General features: G+C 40.2%; 1 protein-coding gene across 8 annotated transcripts; it reads right to left on the bottom strand.

The window, feature by feature from the left end:
• Positions 1–1,949: 1,949 nt before the first annotated feature.
• Positions 1,950–27,408, bottom strand: wt1a (WT1 transcription factor a). 8 transcript variants are annotated; one of them, XM_026172791.2, is made up of 9 exons: positions 26,053–27,406; positions 22,564–22,686; positions 21,362–21,464; positions 16,073–16,156; positions 9,939–10,038; positions 6,937–7,081; positions 5,501–5,590; positions 5,040–5,123; positions 1,950–4,785 (listed from the first exon to the last, which is right to left on the bottom strand). In XM_026172791.2, exons 1-9 carry the CDS (start codon positions 26,519–26,521, stop codon positions 4,664–4,666), a joined length of 1,320 nt encoding a protein of 439 aa, XP_026028576.1. In that variant the 5' UTR covers positions 26,522–27,406; the 3' UTR covers positions 1,950–4,663. The 8 variants fall into 8 exon arrangements, 4 of the variants coding, with proteins under 4 accessions (XP_026028576.1, XP_026028575.1, XP_026028578.1 ...); XM_026172790.2 differs by having other exon boundaries at positions 5,031–5,123; positions 26,053–27,404; XM_026172793.2 differs by lacking the exon at positions 16,073–16,156 and having other exon boundaries at positions 26,053–27,402.

The following is a 27,408-nucleotide window of genomic DNA, read 5'->3' as shown; positions in this document are numbered from 1 at the left end:
TAAAAGATGGATGTAGCTACTGTGATGTTTAAAAATATATAAAAGAAGAAAAGAAGAACTACCACATTTGAATAAAAGGGCAGAGTTTGCAGTGTTACCAGCTAATACTAATGGTAGATCTGGTGACGTCCCATTTACACCCTTTGCAGAAGAAATCAGCTACAGAGACGTCGGCTGCATTTTGTTCTCATTGTCACTCATTGGCCAAGAACTTGGGACAGACAAGCTGCTAGCCAATGAGTGTTCCCTGGAAAATCATCCTTTATAAAATGTAGAATGACCAAAATGTAAAAAGTAGATTTAATGTTTTATTCATTAAGATCTGAGACAATAAACTCATCAGGAGAATGTCTACAAAAGTCTGCAACCAGGAAGATCCGTGTTTGACTCACTTTTCAGTGAATCAAAAACATCCATCTTTTATACGTTTTCTATGTTTTCTTGAAGCCTGATGTGGTCATTGCAGGGACTACAGTTGTCCAAAAGGACGAAGAGACTCGTTGTGCCATGACTAATGCTGTAACGCAAAACATTTACATCTCCACAATACAGCACCTAAATAGCTTGGACTAATACAACTTCTAGATTAAAATATCTGACTCTTTGATTACTCTGGATATATAGAAAACAAATAGTTTATCTTTTTTCTTTTTCAGTTAAAAGCATCAGTCTGCGGCAGCTCTACAGGCGGTGGCAGTCAGAGAGCAGTGAAATTAAACTAGAACAGTTTTTGCACCCTAAAATCAAAACTAGCATAAAAAACTGGTTGACTTGACCTCAGAAGCAACTCATTGCTTGACACTGAGCAGAACATTAGCTCAAACTGAGTAAAGACGTGTTTGCCATTAAGGAGCTAAAATGTAAAGCGCTTTACGTTTGAGAAGCACCGCGAGGCATGTTTTTCTTCTCCACCTCTAATGGGCCCGATCCCTGTTTTTTGCTAGGACATTTAGATATAGCATCGAATGTGGCTACTGCAAGTGGACACAAGTTGTTACACTGACCAGCTTTGTTACTTCAAAGGGCCTTAGCGGCATGAACGAACACACACACTCACACACACACACACACACACGCAGTAAGGGTAGAAGGAGAGATGAGAGATGTAGGTCTCGTCCGACAGCTGAGATATAGCACAAGAGCCCTGGGGAGTTTCAGGGGATTTCCACCGAGGGAATCGGACACGTTGTCTGATTTACTCTAACACTTTGGCTAAACTTATGATAAAAGTTCACAAAGGAAGCAGCATTACTCTGTCATTATCCGTCTCTACACTCATCTGTCTGCTTTTTCCTCCATGTTGTTGTTTTTTTCATGTGACTGTTGAGGACTGTCGTCTTTCTTAAATAATAATAAATAATAATAATAATAATACCAAAAAAAAAAAAAGAACAAAAGAATGTCTTTTGACCTAAAAGTGAAGCTAATGGTGCACGAGGAAGAATGAGAGGAGTGGAAGCAAAGCAGCAGGAGAGAGGGGCTGAAAGAAAACACGTTCATTTTTATCTGGCTGCTTCTTCTTTTTTTCACTGAGAGTCAAGGAATGCAACCAGGAATCTGGTGAGAGATAAAGAAAGGAAGGTGGATGGTACTGTACTGTACTGTGTGTGTGTTTTCTTATTGTGCAAGTCTGCGTCAGCTGGAGCGCGTACACTCCATAATGTTTCATTCATTAAATTTTAAGTTAAAAAGTGTTGTTTTAGCCACAAACAGGGCAGGATGTATGTAGGGAAGAAGAAACAGGTCTCTTGTGTGCTCTGGGAGGAAACCCCGGTCAAGGTCAGCTAATGTATAGTCTTAGATTTTGCACATATTTCACTTTAAGTCTTTTGGGTCTTTCTACAACTTATTTTCTGTTATCTAATGTTTTAAAAAAAGACTTGTAGATTATTCTCTGTGAGATAATACCACAGCAGAAACTGGACACAAAATGACAAAAAACAACCACAGAGGCCAAATCTTACTGTATCAAAACAGTCACAAGACATTTAAACAGAGAGAAATTTTCAATCTCACACTTTGAGTACAAAATGTTTCACTGACATTTTCTGTTTTATGACTCCAATATTAATACACTTCAAAGAAAAGAAAGAAAAATATAAACAGTTTCTCGATTCATCCAAAGAGAAGTCTAATATATATCAGTTAATTTACATCTTTCCCCCTATGAAAACAGTTCAGTTCCCATGATGAAGAAGTATTATTTACATCTTGACCATAATGTCTCGGCCACAGAGCCAGTGTGACCCGGCAGACATATTTTAAAGCTCGCAGTGCTGAAAACACTGCCAAAGTCCAGCAATATTTACACACCACAGGGACAAGAGACAACTGAGCTCCAAGAAAAAAAAGTCACATTAATCAACAACAACAACAACAAAAAAGTTCAGCTTTTTAAATACAGCCGTAAAGTCATGTTTGTGGCAACGAGATATTTTATGCAGACCAGACAAAACACCAAAAGCTTTCACAGAGCGAGTGCTGCAAAGATGCAAGTTATTCTCTTGATTTGATTCTTTCAGATTAAAAGCAGCTTATTGTTAAAAGGACGACAAAAAAATCTCTCTCTCTGCTTTTAATCCGTCCAGTGAAAGCAGGTTTTATATGCGAAATGGTAACATGTGCGCCTTCTTAAAGTAGTTTTGCAAAAGAAATATTTACAACAGCTGAAAAGGCGCTAGGTTTGTAGGCCGCTGACTATAATCTTTGACCTCACTCTGCAGCATTGAACAGTTAAGATCTGGCGTCCTCTGGAACACATCCTGGGCATGGAAATGTAAAATGAAAGATTTGCATACATTTTTAGAACATTTACACCCAATGTTTGCCTGAAATTATATTTTATGCAGGTGGAAACACGTTTTACTTTCAAGCAAAACTATCAGGTGAAGCTTTTTGTTTTTGTTATCTCCTCTTGGTTCTCCTGAAACATGGGTACAGAGAATCTATATAAAACTGATTATGTATGTTATTTACTGTCAACAAATCCCATAAAAAACACCATCATCTGGGGAAGCAGGCTGCACTCAGACATTACTCCTCTGTGTCACAATAATTAGGCTACAATAATTAAACATACCAGCATTGCACTGACTAGCATGCGCCATAATTAGCGCCCGTTTGGAGAGAGTGCAACACGGGTTATTTTTTTATGGCTACAGTTTACGAACGTCCCCTAAAGGCATCACAGCCATGAAGTTACTGAGAACAGCTACAAGGATACACTCGCTGAAGGTGTGTGTGTGTGTGTGTGTGTGTGTGTGTGTGTGTGTGTGTGTGTGTGTGTGTGTGTGTGTGTGTGTGAGTGTGGCAGGTTGGAGCTCCTCCTCCAAACACAGAAGTCATCTGCGACTGGAAACCATAGAAAATAGAGCTATCTTTGTGAGAAGCATTTTAAGACCAACAGTGTGATGAAGGATTTTTATTTTTTTGCACCGTTCACACTTTTTCTGAGTCCGAGTTTTAAAGGTATAGTTAGAATTAGGGCAAGGGTTTGGTACTTGACTGTGAAGGCTGGAGGTAAAAGGGCTTTGGATTAGATTTATGTTAGCCATGTATATGTGGCCCTCCTCTTTAGACACCGAGTGGAGCAGGCAGCAACTTTTAGCTAATATATGAGGCTTAAACATCCAAGCAACCTCAAACGTGACACTGCAAATTATCACAGAAAGCAGCTGTCAAGCTATGCGTAGATTGACATACAGAGATTTCTTCATTTTTTAGTAATTTAATTTCATACACTCGCTGCTGAGCCAGATCCTCAACAGACATCAGTCTGAGAACTACGTATTGCTGTTTGAGAAAAACCTGCTAATACTCAGGTGTTTTAGGAAGTTATTCCACCTTAAAGAAAACATACATGGCCAAATGTTGTGAGTTTGGAGCTCAGAATAACATAGATATATTGCAGAAATGATAATATAGAGAGAGCATGAAAATATGTAGACGTGCTGGTGAAAACAGCGCGTTTGAAGTACTTTGTTTAAGATAAAAAACCTCAGTGGGAAATAACCATTGAGTACTCTACCAGGACTATGACTGGCCAAAGTAGCATCTTACCAGATGACATAGCAACTCTGCACGAGGGTGTTTGGGGAGGTCGCTGCGATTTTCACACATTGATGATTTTGTTTTTGGATTTTTTTGCATTTCTTGACAGAAGCAAAAACACATGTCAGTAAAAGAAGATTATCATTTCCATCAGCAGTGATTTATATAAGAAGCATGGCACTGTTCTGAGACACCTCCCTATTTCATGGTCACAGGACACAGCAGGTTTTAAGAACGAAGATGAGATGCTTAAGTCAGATACAGCATAAAAGGTGAAGCACAGTTATAGGTATGTTGCAAGTGGAGAGCTTAAATGAGAGAGTCAGTTGAATGGGTAAGGAAGGTATGAGCTGATCTGAGCTGGCCTTGAGATCAACTGAACTGATGAACTAAGTAATATACTGCAGTTTCCAAGACTACATCCCCTTTGTCAGAATTCTCCTTGATTTTAGACAGATTTGCATTTCACCTCAGAGTGCAGACTGTGGTGTGTAGCTCGTAAAATTTAAGTCCTAAATGTCAGATTAAGACTCCCACGGAGGCTTTTTTGTTTTGGGCTACGCAAAATAACATGTTAATATTTTAGTCTTGGAAACGGGCTGCAGAGACACACTCAGATGGACAGCTGGAGCTTGGTGAGGTTCCTCTGGTGCATATTGTGGTGTCGTACCAGCTCGTCGCTTCGGGCAAACTTCTTCTGACAGTTAGGCCACCGGCAGTTAAACGGCTTCTCACCTGAGAGAGAGGTGGGTGGAGGACGGTGAGGCAACGACAGGAGGGGGAGAATTAGCACCAGAGGGATTTAAAATCAGGGATTTCTTCGAATATTTTGCTGCTATATCTCTTCATGCATAGTAGCACCAGTCTATTAACATTCTTTTTATTTCATAGGAATTAAAATGAACATTTTCAGCTATAATATACATGTATATAAATATTAAATGGATGAAGAAGAAATGAAAAAATAAAAGTTTACGCACTTGTTTTACCTGTATGAGTCCGTGTGTGTGTCTTAAGGTGGTCAGACCGAGAGAACTTTCTCTGACACGTCTCGCATTGGAACGGTTTTACTCCTAAACACATGTACAGTAAGCATGCACACGCATTCAGCACGAGTTCACATAAACACATACGGAAAACACACATTCAACATCACACACACACACACACACACAGAGGGAGATAGAGAAATACAGTAGAGCAAAGGCTTGCAGAGAAGCCATTCCAAAGTTTGGCCAGCATTTAGCAACTTCATCTGAAGTGAGTTCAGTACAGTGCACCAATGAACACAAAACTTTAAAGACGGCACTGTCTTTAAAAATAAACAAAACAAAAACAAAGCTGTCATGCAAAAAGCAGAGGAGAGCGAGAAGAGAGAGGGAGAGAGCAAAAGGCCAGGAAGAAATAAAAAATGAAGTCAGACAGCCCGCGGGAGTAAAACCGGTCAAACCTGTGTGCCTCCTCTGGTGTCTTTTAAGCTGGTCAGAGCGCGAAAATCTGCGGCCACAGTCTGTGAACTCACACTGGTAGGGTTTCTCCCCTGGACAGAGACAAGAAAAAGAACACAGAGGATTAATTTAGACATCCTTTCAACTTATTTTATCACATACTCACAGCTGGTCACTCTTGCAGTGATGGAAAAAAGCAGGATCTGTACAGATGAAACCAACAGGCCAGTTTATCAGCCCGTCCAGAACATTGTGCAGCAGCTTTGAACCTGATTGTTGCAACGTGATCAGTCATGCAGGAACACCAACACTCATATTACCAAAGATCACTTATAAACATATTTTTCAAAAAAAAAAAATACAATCCAATTAAAACGCGTTGCTCAAAATATGATTTTGCATAGTCGCAGTCACTGTTCAGTCACACTGAATGAATGAGAGGTAGCAGCAAAAGATCCAGGCAGCTGCCTGACATGAAAGCAGAACAACAATATTTAACCACATAAGCAATTAAACAAACAAGCAAATAAACAACAAAAGAAACCAATAAAAGAGTCAATAACTTGATAAATAAAAAAATCAGGATCAGATGAAATTGAGGGAAAAGAATTAAGGAATAAATTTGCTGGTTCTGATCAAACTTTTGACCCGACTATATACAGCATATAAAGATCACCTTGGGCTCTGGGTATTTCCTGAAATCCAACAGACTAAATGAGTAAGTAAGAACACGATTAAAAAATGTATTAATGGGTAATTAACAAAATAATTATTTAAGCTATAAAATGTGTGTGCAAAGGTAACCACAACACAAAAACCAAAGCTTTTAAGATTTATATCAGGGTAAGTTGTGGACAACATTTTTTTAATACATTTTCAAACACACTTTGTAAAAATAAATAAATAAATAAATAATAATGAATAGTATTGAAGAGATTAATGGTCTCATTATGGCTGTTTTATTGTTTATAATAACAAAAAAGCATATACTCAGAATAACACTGATTATTTTTAACTAGTGCTATTCTGAGAGTATGCACAGTGACATGTTCTAAAGTTTTAGGTAATTTAGAGATTATATGTAAAATCTGAAGGGCTCACATCTGTTAGTGCATGCACGTTTGGCTTTGTTTTTGACTTTTGAGTCATTGAAAATAAAATCACCACAGTGAAAGGTTCTTTTCTGTGCAACAGACCCAACTGAAAATCTCTTTCTCTATATTTCACCAAACAGGAAATATTTCCTGGCAAGAGGAGACACGGAAATCAGAGCCAATGGAAACTTCATTTGAAGAAGTTTGTCCTCCTGAAGCTCAAAAAACGTAAGCGAAGTAGAAAGCCTTTATTGAAGTTAACAGCACTGCTGGGAAATGTGTGCAGAACGCCGCTGCTGTCGGCAGTCATGTGATGAATGTGTCAGCAGAGCGTGCGTCTTCACCTGTGTGTTTGCGGCTGTGCATCTGCAGATGGGAGAGCTTGAAGTAGCGCTTGTTGCATCCTGGGTAGGCGCACATGAACGGGCGCTTCTCGCTGCTTTCTGACCGCACGATGGCTGGAGCGATGCTGGGCACCCGACGCACGTCCTGCACCCACACACACACACACACACACACACACACACACACACACACACACACACACACACACACACATATTTAAAGCTAAACTGCTCAATGCAGAATTAACAAAAACTCTCCCAGGACATCAATAGCCGAAGCAACAAAAAAAAATTGCCTGTTTTCTAAATTACATTTAGAAAACAGGCAATTAAATCTGTCCTGCATGTAAATGAGTGCATGAGATCTCCATGTTGGGGTTCATTATGATGAAATGGTCATATATTCATTAGATGGGAATTAGCAGTAAAATGACCCCAGGCTGAGTGCAGCCCAAAGGGAGCAGTTAGTCACGCTTTTTAGACCGACCCCCTAACAGTGCCCCCCACTGCATCGCTCACAGCCGGAGGAGAAAACAGGAAAACACACGTGACCAAAGGGACAAATTCAGTGTTTACATTTATTTACACTACCAGACGTCTTGGCGTTTCATTTCACCTGCTGGTTATTTAATCTACATTGACACGGTAGTACACACTCGTCATGTTTCCTTTAGCCGTCCGTCTTCTGTTTCCACTTTACACCCCTCCACCTCATTCTTCCCTTTATCACTTTCTCTTTTCTCCCTCTTTCCCTCCACACTGCCTCCCATCTCTCCTCCTCCTCCCCTGTTTGCAGCATCTGCTCTTCATTTCCTCAGCGTTTAGCATAATGACCAGCGATTAAGAGGTCAGCCCTGTTCTAATTAGAACTGTTAACATTAGAGCTGTTAAGAGTCACCTACCGTGCCCATGTGAACATCGAGGCAACCATGAGCTGTAAACTGATCAGAATCCACAGTGTGTGACACACAATACAAACTCTTTGCACTGATAGTTTATTATGTGTTAATGTAGGGAGTCCTGATGCGTTTAATATTGGATAAATGCTTTAAAAAATATGTATATGGTTAAACATACAGCACTAAATACATTTGTTCGATGAAATCTGACAGCATTTTATGATTCTGCACTGAGATGATGAACATTTAGGATTAAGAATTACAGATCTGATTCTTCATTTTTATTTCGGGTTATAATTTAGTCTCACAACCCTGCATAGCGAGTTACACAGCTAGACAGTTTAAGCTGTCTGTGCAGTGGGTTTATTTACAGCAGTAGCCTCATTAACTTTGGTAAACGTTTTTGCTGTGGCTCAAAGGAGTTACCTGCTTACATTGGGTAGATATTGTTAAATCTTCAGAGATGTAGAGGACATGGCTGATTAAAAGGTAAACTGTCAAGAAAAACTTTTATGCAATAGAAGAGCATGAAAAAAATACACAAATATCAGCATAAAAAAACTATTTTCTTCAAATATTGATAATTAAATATTATTATTCTAGGTGTCTTTCTACCATTTAAGTCATGTATATTACTTTAAAAAATGTGATCTAAAATGACATATCCGTTTAATTAATTTTGACCACACTGGGCCTCCATACGAAATAACCCAGATCTAAGAAGTAACGTGTTTGCTGAAGGTCTGTTTAGCTAAATGGTAAATGGCCTGTATTTATATAGCGCTTTTCTAGTCCCTAAGGACCCCAAAGCGCTTTACATATCCAGTCATCCACCCATTCACGCACACATTCACACACTGGTGATGGCAAGCTACATTGTAGCCACAGCCACCCTGGGGCGCACTGACAGAGGCGAGGCTGCCGGACACTGGCGCCACCGGGCCCTCTGACCACCACCAGTAGGCAACGGGTGAAGTGTCTTGCCCAAGGACACAACGACCGAGACTGTCCAAGCCGGGGCTCGAACCGGCAACCTTCCGATTACAAGGCGAACGCCCAACTCTTGAGCCACGATCGCCCCACATTTTCACTCTGTGAAAATGAACAAAATTCGTATTGAAGTAGCAAATAACCTTTCATCTGATTTAATGTGAGACCAACAACAACGACTTTGTGCGACTAAAGTGTTATAGTTAGCTGATCAGAGGCTTCAGTTTTTAACACTCTGTGTAATAATGACTGCAGGCCATGAGGTAATATTAATGAAGAGTGAAATTCCACGGCTGTCATCTGTATTTCCTTTGGCAGTGACTGGGAATTAGTGTAATCCCTGTAATAAAAATATGGAGCAAAGCATCATTTTGCTGCTCAATCTGTTATCTCACTTTTTAGCAGCTCTTAAATTATACTTTAAAAAGGAACAGGAGTGAGATATTGTTTATTCTTTTGTACCGAGCAAGATCTCAGAGAAGGAAAAGGAACAGAGTGAGTAATGAAGCAGGCCCCAGAAAGAAAGATCTCAAAAAGTCCTGTTGTGGACTAAGAGCAGGTCTGGAGAATCTCCTGCTCCCTGTCCTTTAGAGCAGCTGACAGACAATAATTAAAATCTAATGATTTATTAACATGCTGATCCCTGCATGGAAACTGCATCGTTACCCAGCGTAACCCTGAGTGTGTGTTTCTCCACTGCTAATGGATTTGTGGAAAAAGATTCCTCTTGACTTTTAAAGTCGCCTTATAAGAGCCCCTGAATGTGTGTGTGTGTGTGTGTGTGTGTGTGTGTGTGTGTGTGTGTGTGTGTGTACGCGCAGGTATTTGTGTGTATGGGTTTGTAAATCTGTGCTCTGCTGCATATCAGTCCTCTTCACGTAGCCTGTTCATTGCATCAGACTCTCCACCACTCATCTTCTTTATTCCACCCATTAGAAAAATACGCTCTGGCTCAATCGTCTGTTTTTGCTCTTCCGTTTATCAAAGTGACCTCAGGTGTTTTTCAGTATTGTCAAGCATGTGGCTACACTCTGATCTTAACACATGACCTCAGGGTGACCTCTTGACAAAGAGTTAGGCGCATGCAGGAGAAGCAGTAATGTGGGTTCCTACCTGTAGTCCCCTGAAGACTCCATGTGTGTGTATGCGGTACTGCGTGCTGCAGCTGTATACCATCGGGGTGCTGGGGTCACTGTCATAACTGGCTGCGTGGCTGCAAACACAGATAGAGAAACAGGCCGTTTTATTAGCTGCTGCTGTTGTGGTCTCTAAACCCACCAAGTACCAGACGTCTGTGAGACGTGATTTCTGAAGGTCTGTCATGGCCACACGTTTGATCTTAGATATTCGTCTGCATCACACCTCACCAGACAGTTTCCAAAATGCAAATGCAAGTATATTTGGTGTTTTATTGTTCTCTTTGGGAATAAACATGTCCATGTCATTTACATATGCTTATACATATAACCCTGTTTTCCTGGGGTTTCAGTGCATGGTGTGCTTATTAGCACAAGGATCCAGAAAATCAAAACTTACTGTTCTCAAACAGAGCGGCAGGACAGACAGCGGTTAGTTGCATCCCTGTTGCAAAGGAAGAAAGCTCTGGATTTGGATTTGCTGGTCAAATAAGGACCATGCAGAGGTGCTGGAGAGGAAGACCGTTCTTTTTAACCAAGTTTAGATGTAAAGAGTCTTTTTAAAGACCGGAGAAGACATCTGACATCTGATAAAGTCGTCTTCCAGTCAATTCAATCAGCTCCCATGTAGCTAAACTGGCTGGCACTGGTACAGTAAACATACTGGTATATGTGGTGTCCGGCATGGAAGCTGTTTTTTATACAATCGAGTTCATTTAGAAATGGCGTGATCGCAGAATGACTCAGACTGTGGCACAGAGTCAAGCGGTGTCGTTGTGTTAAATTAATGCCTATTTTGGACATTTCAAAATAAATGACAGCTTTATTTTTATTATTAATATAATACTAATATACCGTAAAAGCATAAGGAGCACTATTTCATTACTCCCGAAAAGTTGGCTCCAAAAATCAAGTGTCCACCGTGCTGCAGTATACCGTGCTACTAAATGACGGTAGAAGCTCAAAACCTCTTCAGAGTGAAGTCAGAGAGTCCAAGATGAATGTGAAGTGTACACACACCAGATTTTAAAAATGCAATAGCACGCAAATCTCTGTGTTGGCTGGTAACATTATTACCCTGTCACTGAGAGCCCATAATACAAAACACAGAGTCCACTGTACTGATGTCACCAGTGGTGATGTATGGTGCTGATTTCCTCGTTTGTGCACAGGCCTCTGCTTTTTGGGGAAAATATTTGGCCAAAAACACAAAGTTTTTGCCTCATACAAAATCAGCTGCACTACATGGAAGTGTCACATCTGAAATGATATAATCAAAGAATATACTTGCAACTAAACTTAACTTAGATGGCAAACACACTTCAGAAAAATGAGCGTATTAAATGCTAAACTATTTCTCTAAAGAGACTATTATTATTATATAAATTAAGATTAACCCATTAACACCTAGCATATCATATTAGATACAAATAGTTTTTGTGAGTTTTTCAGGCTTCTACATCATCAGTGTGTTTTTTCCCCACCAAAAAAATCTAATATATATAATATATTTCTAAGTAATAAATTGCAAAAGAAATGCCATATGTAGCAAATATGACACAAATTAAAACACATATGCAAATGAATATCTAGATTGTTGTTTTAATTGTCAGAAGATTCAATAAACACTCGATTTTTTTTAACAAAATTGAATTTTCTAGCAGTAATTTCATGGTTCAGGCTTTAAACGGTTAATATTTTACAGTTGATCAAGGAAAATAATCAAGCAGCTGCTACAGAAACTCTTCCAGTCACGTATTTCACATGACTTAAAGGGCAGAACAAAACCTGCTCTGTTTGACACAGCTGCCTCTCATATCTTCTTATCATAACACCCAGAGACACAGAAAGCTCTTGTCTATGAAATGTGTTATATTTCAGTCTGTCTAACCAAACGAGGAGGATGGGAGTTTGCATCCTGTGCCGCTGCAGTGGAAAACGCACACCGTACAGCCGAGCGCGTATAAGGTGCTCTTTGTCTGCCTCGATTATCCCAAAGACAGGAAGACAGTCACTGCAACTGAGTTTACATTGCACTGCAAGCTCCTTTGCTGCTCCTTATTCATTCATCTTTATGTCTATGCGATTAGTAATAGTGGGTGATGTACTTTACATAATGAGAGACCCAAGTCAGTCAGTCCTCTGACAACCACCTCGCTGTGAGGCTGGACAGCTGTGGATGTGACCGCAGACGTTTGTGGCATTTTACATCACACAGACGTAAAACAGAAGGAGATGACATCTGACAATATAAAAGATATAACTGTGTAATGAAGAGTTGTTTGAAAATATGTAGTTCTGTTAAGAGTGTAAAACCAGAAAACACTACGAGGTCCTTCAAAAGGCAAAATAAGACAAGGCTGTCCATTAACTTCATCTTGTCATGGCAAATGTACTTACAAGCTATCCTTTGGTGTTCACCCTTGAAGCATCAGGCTAGGGTATCGGTATCATGTGTGTCAAAACCAGAATACCTTCCTAACTGCCACATGTACTTTTTCAGAGCCCAAATCTAAGTAGCAAGGTGAAGCAAAAACAAAATCCGTGAGTTAAAAATGGAGAACAGAATGCAAAACACAAATGTCCTGGTGGGACAGAAATCATGGATCACAAACCTGCAACTCATGTCATCCTGTCAAGCTCACGAGGCAGACTCTGTAGGGATGGTTACCTCTTGGCAGCAAGAATGTCTCAAATATAAGTTAAATAAAGGATGTCTCATCTTATATATCTGCAGCTAGAGCAACAAACCACGGATGCTAAAGACCTGTAATGTGTCTAATGAGGAGATGCAGGAGGAATCTGAGAAAACAGCGTTATATTTGCTCAAAATATCAAGGTTACAGCAAAAAGACTGAAAGCAGAGAGAAATAATACTGTAACAAATAAAAGGTATATAAAAAATAGTGTTGTTACCCTACAGTGTTTCTGCAGAAAAGAGTCAGAAATGAGCAGACTAGCAGTTTTTGGGCTAATGCAATCTCACCAACCGGTAGCTCCAGCTTCATTTTTTGCAGCACATATCTGTGCAAACTTTTCATGTCAGGAAAAAGAAAACAAATGCATTTCTTGAATAAAATACTCACATTTAAGGCAACTTTCAAACAGGTTATATAGTTATAGCAATAGCTGGTAAGAGCTACAACTTCAGGCACAACTTTGAAGTTTGATCTGTGATGAATTTCAGATTGATCACATTATGAACGATGAGTGACGACGTGCTTCCACATTTCCATACGGAGTTGTTAGTGAGTGTCAGAAACTCCTGCAAGGACTCTTGTTTATCATTTCTAATCACTTTGATCCAAAAAAGTGTTGCAAAGTCTAAAGAGGGTCAGCTATTCAAATTCTTCCTCCTTCATGGTTGTAGGTTGAGCAGACGTTAGTGCACACGCTCATCTGCAGAACCATGAAGGAGATCTTCCAACACGTGCAACCACTGTGTCACTCTCGATCAGGTGTGATGTTTGAATGCAAAAAACTGAAAACACATCTATGACGGGAACTAATGATTTGCTATGATGTGCTAAAACAATAAAACTAATAATAACACCACACATCAGTGCTTTATGATACTGAGAGAGTGTAATGGCAGATAATCAGAGTTGCTGAACCACATTTGAAATACGTGGTCTCATATTTCTACAGAATGTCTCTGGCACTACTGCAGGTCTTCTCCAGCCTTCACTCTTTCACACTGAGCAAACAGCTGATGTGCACTTTATCGTTTTAGTGTTTAGTTTCCAAATCGAAATAATAGGAAGGGAGGAATCTGTACTTCCTGTCTCAGCTCAGCTCCCCTACACTTCCACTTCCTCAAATCCTGCTCCTCCCCTTCTTTCTGCTTTCCTTTCTCTTCCTCATCATCCTCATCACTCCTCAACCCTTCATTTCTCCTGCTGTCCATCACAGATGCCACAAAGTCAGAGACAGCCCTCTGAAACAGTAAAAATCACTCAGCTAGCATGAAGCCACAGGCAAAATGAAATATTTTCTATTTCAAAAGTTTATTTAAGTGAATAAAACCACATTAATACCGGCTTTAAAGAGCCTCAGCCCACCACACATACACACCCACACTGCTCTCACAAAACAGCAGTACCACACAGTACCACACCTTTATCCATATACAAATCTCTATTACACACACACACACACATTCATCTGTTAACCAAGATGAATGCCTCTTGGCTCGGAGCAGAAAGCTATTTGTGAGTCGACACAGATGCTGACCAGCAGTAAGCTATGCAGGTCACAGTGACATACAGCACAGCGCATGCTTTTCGGTGCTTTTAAGATCGTCTGAACAATGCTGACACTTCAGTGATTATTTCTGCATGGTTTCTAATTGGTGTCTGGCAGACAGGAATATAAGAAGCCGTGGGAAAATGTGATAGATACTCGACCCAGGATGAGAACAAAGACAAGCGCTGGCGCCAAAACCCCACTGGTTTTACAACTTTGCAAAAATTATCAGCATGTAAAATTTAGGAGCAAACATTTGCTAATATAGACGTCTTTCACTATATCCGTACTTTGACATTAACAGTATTTCTGTTAATTATCTTTTTGGCTGGTAAACCGCACTGAAAACACTTCTAAGGCATTCTTAAGTTACACTGCTTTCAAAAACTTAATTTAAATCAATTGAATTTTATTTATATAACACCAAATCACAACAACAGTTGCTTCAAGGTCTTTGTACTGTAAGTTAAAGACCCTACAATAATAAATTGATCTATATTTATTGTTCCTACATCCTTTTAGGAATTAAAACCCATGTTTGACCTTTAAAGCTATGCTTGTGTTTTGTTTCAAGGTTCTGTAAGATTATTCTCATTTATCAAACACTCAGTGGCTGTAAAGTTTATCACAGTGCACTAGCATGAGCGAGTCAAAAAACAGAGCAGTTGCAATAAAAAGTACCCATTACAGTATGCTGAGCATGGCTGTCAGTGAAGCAAACTAAGAAATGGTGGAATGGCTTTAAACAGACATGTGCCTAAACATCTGTGTGTAACCACCTAAAACAGATCTAACCTCTAAACAACAATCAGCCAACAATCATCTTCTCTAAATATGCATCCATTCTCTTCTGCTTATCAGGGTCGCGGGGGGGGGGGGGGGGGGGGGGGGCTACCACAGGGTAACATCTGTATTAATGTCAAGGCAACAATGCTTTTGAATATTTTGATCTGCAACACAGACAACCCCCACTGAAAAAGAGCACCAGTCTGAAGTACAGTGATCAGATCAATGGTTGCTGAGTTAGGCAAAGAACAGACGGCGATCAATTGACTAATAAGTGATATGAGATGATCAATGTTGCTCACCGGCTTTAATGCTGTGGCTGATCAGTGGTTTAAATGAATGTTCTTACCTGCTCAGTAGTAGATGCACTTCCATTTGGAACAATACTTCTAGTACTATAAGTTATAGTATAGCAAAAAGTAACTATTCCTGCTATTTATATTAGTAATAACAAAGGCAAAGTCCTGACAGAAGCAGGTCTTGCCATTCTGCTGTCATACTGATAAAACCTCCGGGCACTGGGACCTGACAGCAGCATGAACAGAATCACCAGTTAAATTTGAAAACTGCTTAAAAATTTGATAGCAAATCCTATTTAATGGCACATCTCGCTTTTATAATGTCTCTGGTAACAGGAAGAATAGATGTAGCATTTGAATTAAGTAAGGCTGGTGTATGTTGTAGGAACTTATGCTATTTAAACAAACGTCCTACAAAACTGGCGTCCTTCTAAATCACAGAGAAAGTGGTTGCTGCGTTGTTTACATGCTAAGATAAAACAAATGAGCACATGAGTTTGAACCCAGTGTCTTGCCGTCCATGCAGCAGTACCTCAAACCTTAAAAACCAAATTGAAGCGTGTGTTTTACCGGCTTGTTCAAACTCTACATCACAGCGACGCAGCAGGTGGGAAAGACTAAAGATGTTCTTTCAGCGCTGAAAACTGCCGCTGCTGTTCCAAAAATAATGAGTCTGCTCACTCTCTTCGACCTAATCTTCCCTTCACATGACCCACTGTCCTATTCAGCCCAAACCTGACAGACTCCTGCTGCTTAAAGAGAGCGATGGATGAGTTCCTACCTCTTTATGGTGGATGCCAGTGTATTGACAGGGTTCCATGCCACACACTCCAACTGAGAGGTCATTTGATATAAATTTTCACCGCTGTGGAGGAAAGACAAAATGTAGAAGAAAAGCTCATGAGCTGTGCAGTGGACTGTCAAGCACCAGGACACGGTTGGGTGTATGTGTGTGTGTATTCACTCGCTTTTGTCGTCCGCTGTAGAAGCACGCTAATGAAAAATGCCAACACACACAAACACCCACACAGTCACAGGTGGAGCTGAGATTAAAAAATGTTCCTCGGACACCAAGAGAGCCAAATTATCTCATTACGGCCATCTTTCATTAAACACGGCAGACTCGAGAATCATTATTCAGAGCTGCCATGCGTTTAAATACCTCACGTGCACACACACACACACACACACACAATGGATTTATAGCTCTCACCCCTAACACCACAGTCCCTCTATTACACCACCTGCAGGCACATAGCAGTGTGGATGGGGTAGATGTGGTGCCTGGTACCCTGCTCGTTACACAGCTATTATTTTACAGTACAACAGGGGCACACGGCCAGCTGGGCCAAATGGTATATCTGCTGAAATACTGCTGGGATGGAGGTTCAGAGCAAGATTTAAAGCAGCTATCCATGACATTTTCAAATAAATATGTCTGCTTTTCTTCTCTCACTGGATCCATTGCTGACCATCTATTTTATGACCATTATCGGTCCCCTCCCCCTTTTTTTTGTTGTTGCCGTAACACCCAGCGTGTGTTACAGCAGGTGTTTCCTGGAAAAACCCTCCACTTCACAGTTAACCTACAAAAGAATTTATCTTTTCTTCAGAATAAACAAACAGAGAATTTATCTCAAGAAGTGCCACAGAGGATCAAAAACAGCACAATTACCAAATATCTATAATTTTGATAATAACTATGTAGGCAGGCTTTTTGGATAGGGATGTACAAATCCAACTTTTTCCCACTTCCGACACAATACAGACACTTTGGCTGATTTGTCTAGGCTAAAATAATAAACTGAAGTGACTGGGAATCTAGGTTTTATGTTGAAAAGTAGAAAACAAATGCATCCAAGAAGATAAAATGATCTGAAGGGGTAAATTAATAAAGGTGATCGCAGTTTGAACAACATAGAACTGAACTGTTGAAATGTTGCCTCCATCTCAGTGAAGTGGATGTCAGTGGAACTCAGCATGAAGCACTCAACAAAACATCCACTCATGCTGTCTTCGCAACAATGGCAGTAACCATATCCAACTTCTTAATAGCAATGAACTGGTCTGCATTGGTGCATCATATCTTTATTCTCTTCCCCCTCCTGCCCCCCCCCCCCCCTCTTTCTTAAATAGATAACTATCATATCTGATATCATATCTCACAGTACAATAATATTGAATGGGTGCATTGTTGTATTTTGTCATGTTTCTCAGGTCTTTGTCTGAATTTCTACGAACATTATTGCTAAGGATTGTCTTATTGCATTGGAGTCACACTGGGTTAAATATGTACACTTGGGTTTTAAGGGGTATTTATTATTTTCTTCTTTTTTTGGGTTGTATGGAAGCCCCAAACGCAATTTCATTGTTCTTGACAATGACAATAAAATAAATACTATACTACTTTTCAATGCATATCAAGCCTCTTTAACCATCATAACTAACAGTCAAACCTGGACAGTCATAAAAACCTAACAGTAACTTTAAAAGCATCCATTCATCCCACTAATAATCATATCGGCTTATAATAATAATGGATTGGATTTATATAGCACTTTTCAAGGCACCCAAAGCGCTTTACAATACCACTATTCATTCACTCTCACATTCATACACTGGTGGAGGCACCTACGGTTGTAGCCACAGCTGCCCTGGGGCAGACTGACAGAAGCGAGGCTGCCATATCGCGCCATCGGCCCCTCTGGCCAACACCAGTAGGCAGTAGGGTAAAGTGTCTTGCCCAAGGACACAACGACCAGGACAGAGAGCCCAGGGATCGAACCGGCGACCTTCCGGTTACAGATATGCTTCCCAACCCCCTGAGCCACGGTCGTCCCTTATCAGTGCAACAAATCTGCCTAATGAGACATTGTATTGCAAAAAGCTATACAGATACAAATTGCCATAAACATTTAAGTAACGAGTGCAAAAAGAGCTTGTATTTCAAAGGTGTCAGAAGGAGGGGATTTCCAGACATATTTGAAAATGGTTCAGACAAACTGTGAATCGTGCTTCGGTGAGATGAAAAAACAAAATCTGCCTGAGCAAACCGAATAACTGAATATGCAAAGAGTGGCCCACTGCCACCCCCTCCACATGCACCGACTCCATGTGAGAAGTCAAATGACTCCTGAGGACACAAAAGTTTGGAATTCTGTGCAAATTGCCAAATTTCCTGTGTGTCCAAGAAGAGCCTGAGCATTTGTTTGCAGCTCAAAGATTACAGCAACTGTTCAGAACATGGTGTGCGATTTCATACACCTTGTACTCTTTTTTACTTTGATAAAAACCAGAGTGCCCCCCTGTCTGTATGCATTAATAAGGCCCGTGTTTTTATTTCATGTTGTTCCAGCAGCCTGCAGAGTAAATACAGGCCTGTTGGTACCAGGCTGTGAGATTAGACCACTGACTCATATGAGCCTTCCCAGCTATGAGAGCGCGTTCGAGTGGATATCAGTTATGTTTATGATTAAGACTTCCTCACAGGGAGATTCTGAGGACAGCCTATGACCATACGTCTCTCTCTCACACAACTTTCCCTGCTGTGATATTCACAGAGAATTTATTACGTTGGTCCATCGATGGGGAACACTGAAGCAATGGCATGTGAAGAATGTTATATTTAGAAATCAGAACAAGAAAAACTTTAGCGAGCACACAGCCAGGAGACATACCTACTAAAAATGGTTCATGTATTAACCTCAGAGGAAGCTTATTGCCGCTAGTTTTTAAATGCATCTGTAAAAGAGCTGCACAGGTAGCTCTGTGTGGTGAAGGCTTGTGGAATATTTACATTAACATCCATTTTTTTGTTTTGTTTTTCTGTACTAATCCGACTTACAATAATTGCAGTAAATTATCAGGTACAAAATGGGCACAATGGCTACATTTTTAAGAAACTAGGCAATATTTTTATTTCTGGAATGTGGGTGGAGTGAGGGAGTAAAGGATGGGATTAAAGGTTAAGTTTGGGTGTGGCTGAAGGTGAAATACTTGTTGGTGGAGGAGCAGACTCACTATATGTACATGCAGAAAATTGCACACTTGGTATGTAAAAACATACCAAATAGAGTATTGATATTGGACAGAAAATTTCTAATCTTAGAATTCAGATATTTTCAGTCCCATTGCCACAGCTGTATAAAATCAAACACCTGGCCTCGCAGTCAGCCAAACAACTGTGAATGAATGGGTCGTTCTAAAGAGCTCACTGAATTCAAGTGTGGTACTGAAATAGGAAGTGAGCGTAGCAGCAAGTCAGTTTATGAAGTTTCTTCCCCCTAAATATTATAAGTATTACTGCAAAGTGAAGCGTTTAGCACCCACGGGAACAGCAGTCAACGTTACAGGGTGCGGTCACTGAGCGCTGAGGTGCTCAAACCTCCTCTGGCATTGACATCAGTACAAACACTGCGCACCAGGAGCTTCATGGCAGCAGCCACAGCAAAGTGTAGGTGGCCCAGTGTTTTTATCCATATAGTTGAAGACAAGGTCTCTAAACTCAGAATGTGCTCATGCTTTGTCACGACATGTTGGCAGCACGTTTCTCATTTTCCATCTTCACCACTATAACCAAGATAATCATGGAAGAGCTTGGTTTTTCCCCCAGCTGTTAAGTTTCTTATTTTCTGTCTTTGCTTGGAACATAAGAGCAAGTTTCAACCAATATTCACTTAGACTCGACTGAGTCAGGAGAAGCTACAGAACATTATTACTGACACCCATAAATAACGGGGGGAAAAAGCTTTTTTTCTCTTGGTACTTTTGTCAAATTGATTATGGGTGTGACCACAGTCACCATGGCTATCACAAATACAAAACTTCCAAGTCAAACTACAGTGTGCTGAGACCTGTCAGGGTCCCACAAGGAACTACTGGGTAAAAAAGTCACTGCACCAGTCATGTTTTAGACGTCACACTGGACAGCTCATCTAATCGAAAGTGAAAAGCGAGTCTTGCGCACTGTTGCTAAAAAGTCCTTTCATTAAATGCTGCAAAGCCCACTAGGAAAGCAATGAAAGAAGGTAAACTGGCCATCAACCATCGGTGGAGTTTCATGACAAGAAAACAGGCTTATAGCTTCGGTTCGTCTCAGCGGCTTGTTGAGTGGAAATATTTCTAGTGTTCCAGTCATTCATCTACTGCAGCAAATCACTGCTTTTGGAAAATGGCTTAATGTGATTTAACCTTATGTGAAGCAGTCTGCTGTCAGTGAAGACATTTCCTTTATTTTCTTCATTTTCGTTTTTATTGGATGGAAACAAAGAGTTTTAACTTAAATGTAAGCGCTGTATCAACACGAGCTGATTCATATCGTAAAGATTAATGTAGATCACTCTGCAAGGCATTATAAAAGCACAAAGCCCTGCGCTGTTTCAATCAAAAACTCCCGCTAATGTTGCAAAATGATGTCAGAACAGTCGCAAGTTTAGAACCAGAGGATCTTACGAAAGACTCAGTGTGGAAGAAGCTCAGCCTTTTCGCGTCTTGCCACAATGTAACTGCACTTTATGACGAATTCTGCTTGGACGTCATCTGTCCTTCAGAGGAAACACCAGAGTGTCTCACAGCAATTAAAACCCCAGAAAGGTAGACAGTAAATCACTGACAATTATCCTCACAGAATAAGCATAAAGGACTTTCTTTATTTTAAACAATCAGTAAATCACCCCATGCTTTCCTTCTGAACGTCCTAACACCGTTACTTACGGACTAATCTACACACAAAGTCACGACGATACATACACTGAGGATTTTCACATCACTTGAGGAATACTTAAATACTCTAATGGGTGCACAAAAACTGAAACAACCAAGAAGCTGCTAAAGGAAGCAGAACAAAAGCAAAGAAGGAAACTGCAATGGCAGGCAGACCTGTCCTGAAGGTGAACATCCTGTTAAGAACTGCATCCTGCTACCTTTCACTGAATTTAGTGCAACACAAAAACAATCAACAATGGTTTCTGAAGTATTTCCAGATTTAATTGCTGCTGATAGTTTGGTGTAAAAATAGATTTGATGATTTTGGTGGGTGCGCACTGCAGTGCATGAGGCATGTGAGTGTTACCTGTTGTAAGGATTCCTCAGAAGCAGAGCCTGGCTGCTCGTACAGCTATCTGAAGGTGTGTGACACCCATAGACAGGAGGAGGTACAGGATACTGCTGCTCACCTATAATGCCCACACAGATACACAATACAGTATATAATGTGGGTAGTTATACATTAAAAAAAATATGGCTTTTGCAACAACAAAAAAGACATAATGTGAAGGTTAAATTCCTCAGCAGTGTTTCTTTTGTGGTCTCTCTTTTCCCCCAGATTTCTTCAAATGTTAAGATCTTTCTCTCTCTGTCAACGGCTCCCTTGACATTTCTGAAAAATCCCTCTCTCTACTCTAATTCCCGGCGTAATCTTTGCTGTAAAAATCATTGAAAATTTACAGCTACGGGTCCACAAAACACCCCTATTTAAATATTTACAAATACCATACAGAGGGGAGGGATTAAAGACAGAAGTGGGTGGATGAAAGGGGTTTGTCAGTCAGGATGTGGCTGATTTATACCTCCGACATGCAAGGTCAGGGCCGAGGGACCAGAATAGGGGACAAGACACTCCCTAGGTGAGGGCCTTTGGGCTGCCATACACACAGCTGTGCACTCACACAGAATTAAAACGCACTGAAACGTCTATTTTTGTTCCAACTGGCAGAGACTCTGATGCATTGTTGTTTTGAGAAAGATGGAAAAATAATGCATTTTTGGATCTGCACAAATGTTATCTGAGCAGTTGTCCTACAAAGGCAAAAGACCTGCAGCAACTATGTAACTATGTGCTTTGGTATAAGCTTGCAACAAAACTATTTGTAAAAATTATAATTGTGATTAATAAAAAAAAAAACAGAAAGTGTAACAACTATGAGTCATTTAAATTTTCCCTTGCAATTCCCTGCAAATGGAGATATATATATGTGTATATATATATAAGTCTGTTTATTTCAGAAGACTAAAAGACACCAAAACAAACAAAAAACTTTTTTACCATTTGAGCACATATATTAATATGGGGGTGGGGGGGTTTAGAAAACCTAAAAGGTTTTTAAATATTTTCACTATAAATAGTTAGAATAAAATTAACTTACTTAAGCAAAACAAAAAAATTTGATTAATGAATCTCAGGAAGAAAACTCCTGTTTACATGCTGAGACATTTATCAGGAGAGACTGAATTCACAGGGCGCGTCGGCACGCCGAAAGCCACACTCGCACATACCCATCGTGTTCTGCTGAGTTAAAGCGTCTTCATGTTTGAAGGAGTGGTTGGAGAACTGCGAGCTGTGGTGTGTAGGAGTGTGACCATAATTACCGGCTCCATCGAATGCAACTGCGCTGTAACCTGCAACACAGAAAGAAAAATAAATACATAAAAACAGGCAGAAATCCATAACAGTGAAACACGATGACATGAAACTAAATACAACAGCATAGCTGCATTTGTGAATCTGGTAATAAAGGTAAAGTAACCAAAGAGCCGCATGCAGAACAAACGACTTATAATAAACTCATAAGATTATCACAACAAGGCCTTCATGATTAAAAACAAGAATTTTCTATATTAAAAAAAATTCCTTTTTCTTGTTTTTGCGATGAAGAAATAAGATTAATAAAAAAATCCTCATAAATGACCATTTCAGCATATATCCTGCTACAAGCAAAATGAATATAGACTAAAAAATGCCACCAAAAGGTGAGTGCATCACTGAACGAAACAGTGATCATACATGATGCTCATTTTCATGAACATCAACGCTGATACTTTTATTATTGACAGTCTTGCAGCACAGATCACTAAAAGAGGAAAAGATCAAGGTAACATTTATGATGAAGACCATCAAAGTCAGCCAAAGTCATGAAATGTGAAGCACCGGGCAGAGATGTTCACGCATCAGTGTAAGGCGAGAGAAAAGTTTGCTTTGCACACATACGTTAAAAAGCAGTACAGACTCATTGCAATCATCCTACTTTGAGATTTTGAGATTCAGTAATATAATTATGTCAATTATTATTTATTCATTTTTTCCACTTTTTAGGACGTTGCAGGCCAGACTATGATCTAGAGGACCAGCTCGGGCACTTGGGTTGTATTTATGTATTTTCTCTGCTTTAAAAGATGAAAATAAATCACTCAAGTTATGATAAAACCAGTGAAAAAAGGAGGTGAAGAAGATTTTCTGGGTTTTTCTTTGTTTCTACACATAAAACATGAGACATGTTAAATGTTACACCTTAAGCTTCCCTTACTCGTTTTTTTTTTTATAAAGTTACAGAAAATTTGAATTAGCCTCATTTATGACTTTATTCTCCATTCGATTAATCTTATTTTCACCACTGGCATAATATGCACACAGTTAAACTGCGAGTTCAGTTTGAATAAATTTAGTTTTATAAAAAAAAAAACCCCAAAGAAACACTCAAACACACCGACTTCTGTTGAGAGAGATCCGTGCCCGACAACCCAGACTAGACCTGACTCATGACTTAGACTGGCCTAAAGGGCACGACACACTGCCATAAATCACCCATGCACGCACGCACACACACATTATCTCTCACATGCACGCCTCATTAATTAAAATACAGCACTTTCACCGACTTTACCCTGTAAATCGGTGCTTGAGAGGAGAGGCGGAGGGGGACGAGAAAAAAACTCATTAAACATCTCCATTTGTCTTCTTCCCTGTCTGAGTTTTCTCTCTCTGCATATGTTTGAGCGTGTGTGTGTTCATCCATGTATTGGGACATTTTTGTTGCCTCCTTGAAGTCTAGCACTGAGGTGAGAAGAGATGAGGTCAGCTGGAAAACTCTGGAAATACCCCATATTGTCTTCTTCTTTTTTAATACTCAGAGTTGTAAATAAATCTTCAAATGGATGATTGTGGAAATCAGCTTTACATATTAGGTGATCGTCAGTATGTATTTATGTGTTATCTAAAGGTTAAATATATGGCAATAAGTACAGTAAAAGTTGTGCTGTAAAGTTGAAGTGTTTTGGTAAAATTTATTTTACTTTTTGTTTGTTTTGTTGTTCAAATCACACAAAAATGTCAGAACATGACAGAAAAACAGAAAAGCGGTGTGTGTGTGAGTGTGTGTGTGATGGTCCCTGTGTGACCCCACTGTGCTATCACGCTCTACTGTGTGACCCGAGTCCTGCTGTTGGTTTGTTTGTCTGTGCTCATCCAGCCACAGCGGGGAGCAGATAAAAACAGGTTAGAGGTCGGCTTGGCGCTTTGATTGCTGTGTTATTCCTAAACGATCTGCTTGATAAGCACGTTATTACTAATTAATCAGTTGGGTAATCACTAACAGATGAATTTTTCTGCCTGAAATGAACATTTACAAAAACAAGAGTTTAGGGTGTGATACTCAGAAGGTATGAATCCCACTGTTGACTTTGGACACGCTTCAGCTCATGGTTAATTACTGAACTCTAGTCTGGTTAAAATGACGGATTTTACTGGTTAAATGAGATGATGCACAAAACGTGGTTCAGGTGAATATAATTCACAGAAAAATTCACAGAAAAAAATGAAACTTTATATAATTTACATGCGAACGTGAAAATAATAATGGAAAAATGTTTAAAGATGTTAACAGAAAAGTGTTTTTGTTCTCCGAATAAAACACAAATTGAAATTAAATCTAAACAACCAGGACTAAACTGAGATGTGAAAAACCCTCGACTCCAATGGCAAAAATTACGAATTCGAACTAACTCAGTGGCGTATTTAATTATAAGTGGATCATGCTGATGCACGTTGCTGCAGTCATGCATTTATTACACATTAAGCAGATGTTTAAAGAATTATAAATTACAATTGCCAAATCTTTGACATTTATTAGACCAAAATACTGTTGTGCTTGACAATCAGATTTTGTAAATGAATTAAAACATTTCAGACAAAATTTTATTTACCTTAAAAAGTATGAAACGGTAATTTTATATAAAATTTCATATGAAGCACTGCACCTGGAATTATGATATTTTCAGAGCTATATTATGAGTAACACATGACATGTTATTTTATATAAAAAGTAAACCTTCCAAAAATTAATTTATAAGGGCGTCAGACACAAAAGAAAAGAATGATCATAATTACTGTAACCCTATTTAAAAAATTCAGTGACTGCGATTAAAAGCAAGATCAGATCCAAAGAAGTTCATGGATGTGATCTTTTAATGGGCCGTTTGCACAGGACACACATCTGTGGCTTAAACATTAATGCCTACAGCTCGAATGCTTTTAACGCCACCTTTTCAGAAACAAACAGGAGTCTTGTGTAAGAGTACTAGCTGGATCGCCTTTCTACAACTTGTGTGTGCTTTTAAGAAGATGTCAATGTTTGTAACGTGCTTGGTCGTATCAGGCCGAGCCAAGATTTCGAGCCAGAGAAGGAACACGTCAGCTGATTTAAACCACATGAAATCATTTTTGGTGATGTACTAATGACTGACAGATTTGTCAGAGAACTTCAGATGCATATACAGGGGGTAAAATTTGTAAAAGAAAATGTGCTAAGTTATAGAAAAGTGACCTTCACCTTCTGAAGCACCTTCTGCAGAAAGTAGAAAAGATTTATGTTGAATTGAATGATAAAAAAAAAAATGATACCAAGACTTCAAGCTGCATCTGTCAAAAGTTCTTGTGAAAGAATTGACAGTTAAATTGGTGATGTTCTAACACCCAGACTCACACCCTACCTGTCTGGTTGCGGGCCGCCTGCTGCGTGTCCATGCAGTTGGTCAGGTATGGCGGATTGCTGAACATCCTGCTGGGGGGCTGGTGGTGGTGCGGGGCGGCCACGGGTGGCGGTTGGCTCGGGGCCGGCGGAGGAGGTGGTGCCCCGAACGCCGCACCGTACCTGCAGGCCCCAGTCCCTGTGAACTGGCCCGAGAAGTGGACGGTAAAAGCACTGAGGCAATGGGGATCTGCATCGTGGTGGTGGGGGTCACCAGCGGCCCCCCAGCTGGGCTCCTGTTTGATGAAGGAGTGCGCCCCCAGGGAAGAGTGGGGAGCAGCCAGAGAGGTGTAAGGGGAGGGGGCAGTGTGGAAGTCCAGGACAGGAGCCCACTGAGGGGCCGTGCTGACGGGAAGGGCCGGGCAGCCAGGGCTGGGGCCCGCCGGGACCGGGGGCAGCAGGGAGTTTAGGTCGCGTACATCTGAACCCATCGCGGTCCAGGGGAGAGAACTGGGATAAAGGAAGGCTATTTTTAAATTCGATCCGTCTCCCTGTGTCCACCTTCTTAATCCTTGGGAGTCTTTCAGTCACTTTAAGGAGTACGTCTTCTTTTTCTCAGCTCTTCTCTGAATCAGTCGTCTACGACACCACACACAGGCGCTCTGGAAACTCATCAAGTCTGACAGAAGTACAGAAGTTCATGGCGACACAGCACAGTCTCTGCAGCCAAGTTTCTCAGCAAAAGAAGAAGAAAAAAGAAGAAAAAAAAACAGACAGATTGATCAGTGGTGATCTTCAGTTTTCGTCCACAACAGCAGAAAGCAAGTTTTGGCTCGGAGAGATGGGGTCCATTCAAGAAGGAGCTCAGAGCTTTCTCTGTGAATGGAGAAAGAGGAGTGAGGAGGAGTGAGGAGGAGTAGCCCTCTTTTCCCTCCACTCTCTGAGCTTGTGCATGTGTCTGTGTGTGTGTGTGAGGAGGGTGGAGGGGGTGGAGTCAGGAGGTGATGAGGGAAAGCACCCTCTGACTTCATTCATCTACTGAACAGTCACTCTGATGCAAACAAATAAAGCCAAACTTTGACCTCAGTCACACAAAAATAAAATTTTAACCACGTGCTTTTCCTGTATTTAAAAAATCTGGGAACAAAAATCTTCAACAAGCATAATTTTCTAACTATTTGTTGAAAGACAATAGCCCAAACTATAAGTCTATTTTATTGCTGACAGGCCGATACAGGAGCTATTTTGAATGCATTTAATCAAGCTGCATTAAAAAGGATTTTATTCTGAAGACGACTTAAATATTTCGTAAAGAATAAACTCACCTGTGACAAAGGAGGCCCGGCCCGGAGTCCGCTTTAAATAGAAACGAATCAAC

This window comes from Astatotilapia calliptera, chromosome 7 (assembly GCF_964374335.1).
Source record: "Astatotilapia calliptera chromosome 7, fAstCal68.1, whole genome shotgun sequence".
NCBI lineage: Eukaryota > Metazoa > Chordata > Actinopteri > Cichliformes > Cichlidae > Astatotilapia > Astatotilapia calliptera.
The sequence above is the reverse complement of the archived record's forward strand: the minus strand, read 5'-3'. Positions and strand labels throughout refer to the sequence as shown.

What these genes read in the sequence shown, in the direction of transcription:
- wt1a (XM_026172790.2), bottom strand. Translation starts at nt 26,521, where the DNA reads ATGGGTTCAGATGTACGCGACCTAAACTCCCTGCTGCCCCCGGTCCCG. An exon ending in AACTCAGCAGAACACGATGG is followed by an intron (nt 21,465 to 22,563) that starts GTATGTGCGAGT and finishes TGGGCATTATAG; the next exon opens with GTGAGCAGCAGTATCCTGTA. An exon ending in CTGGCATCCACCATAAAGAG is followed by an intron (nt 10,039 to 16,072) that starts GTAGGAACTCAT and finishes CTGTGTTTGCAG; the next exon opens with CCACGCAGCCAGTTATGACA.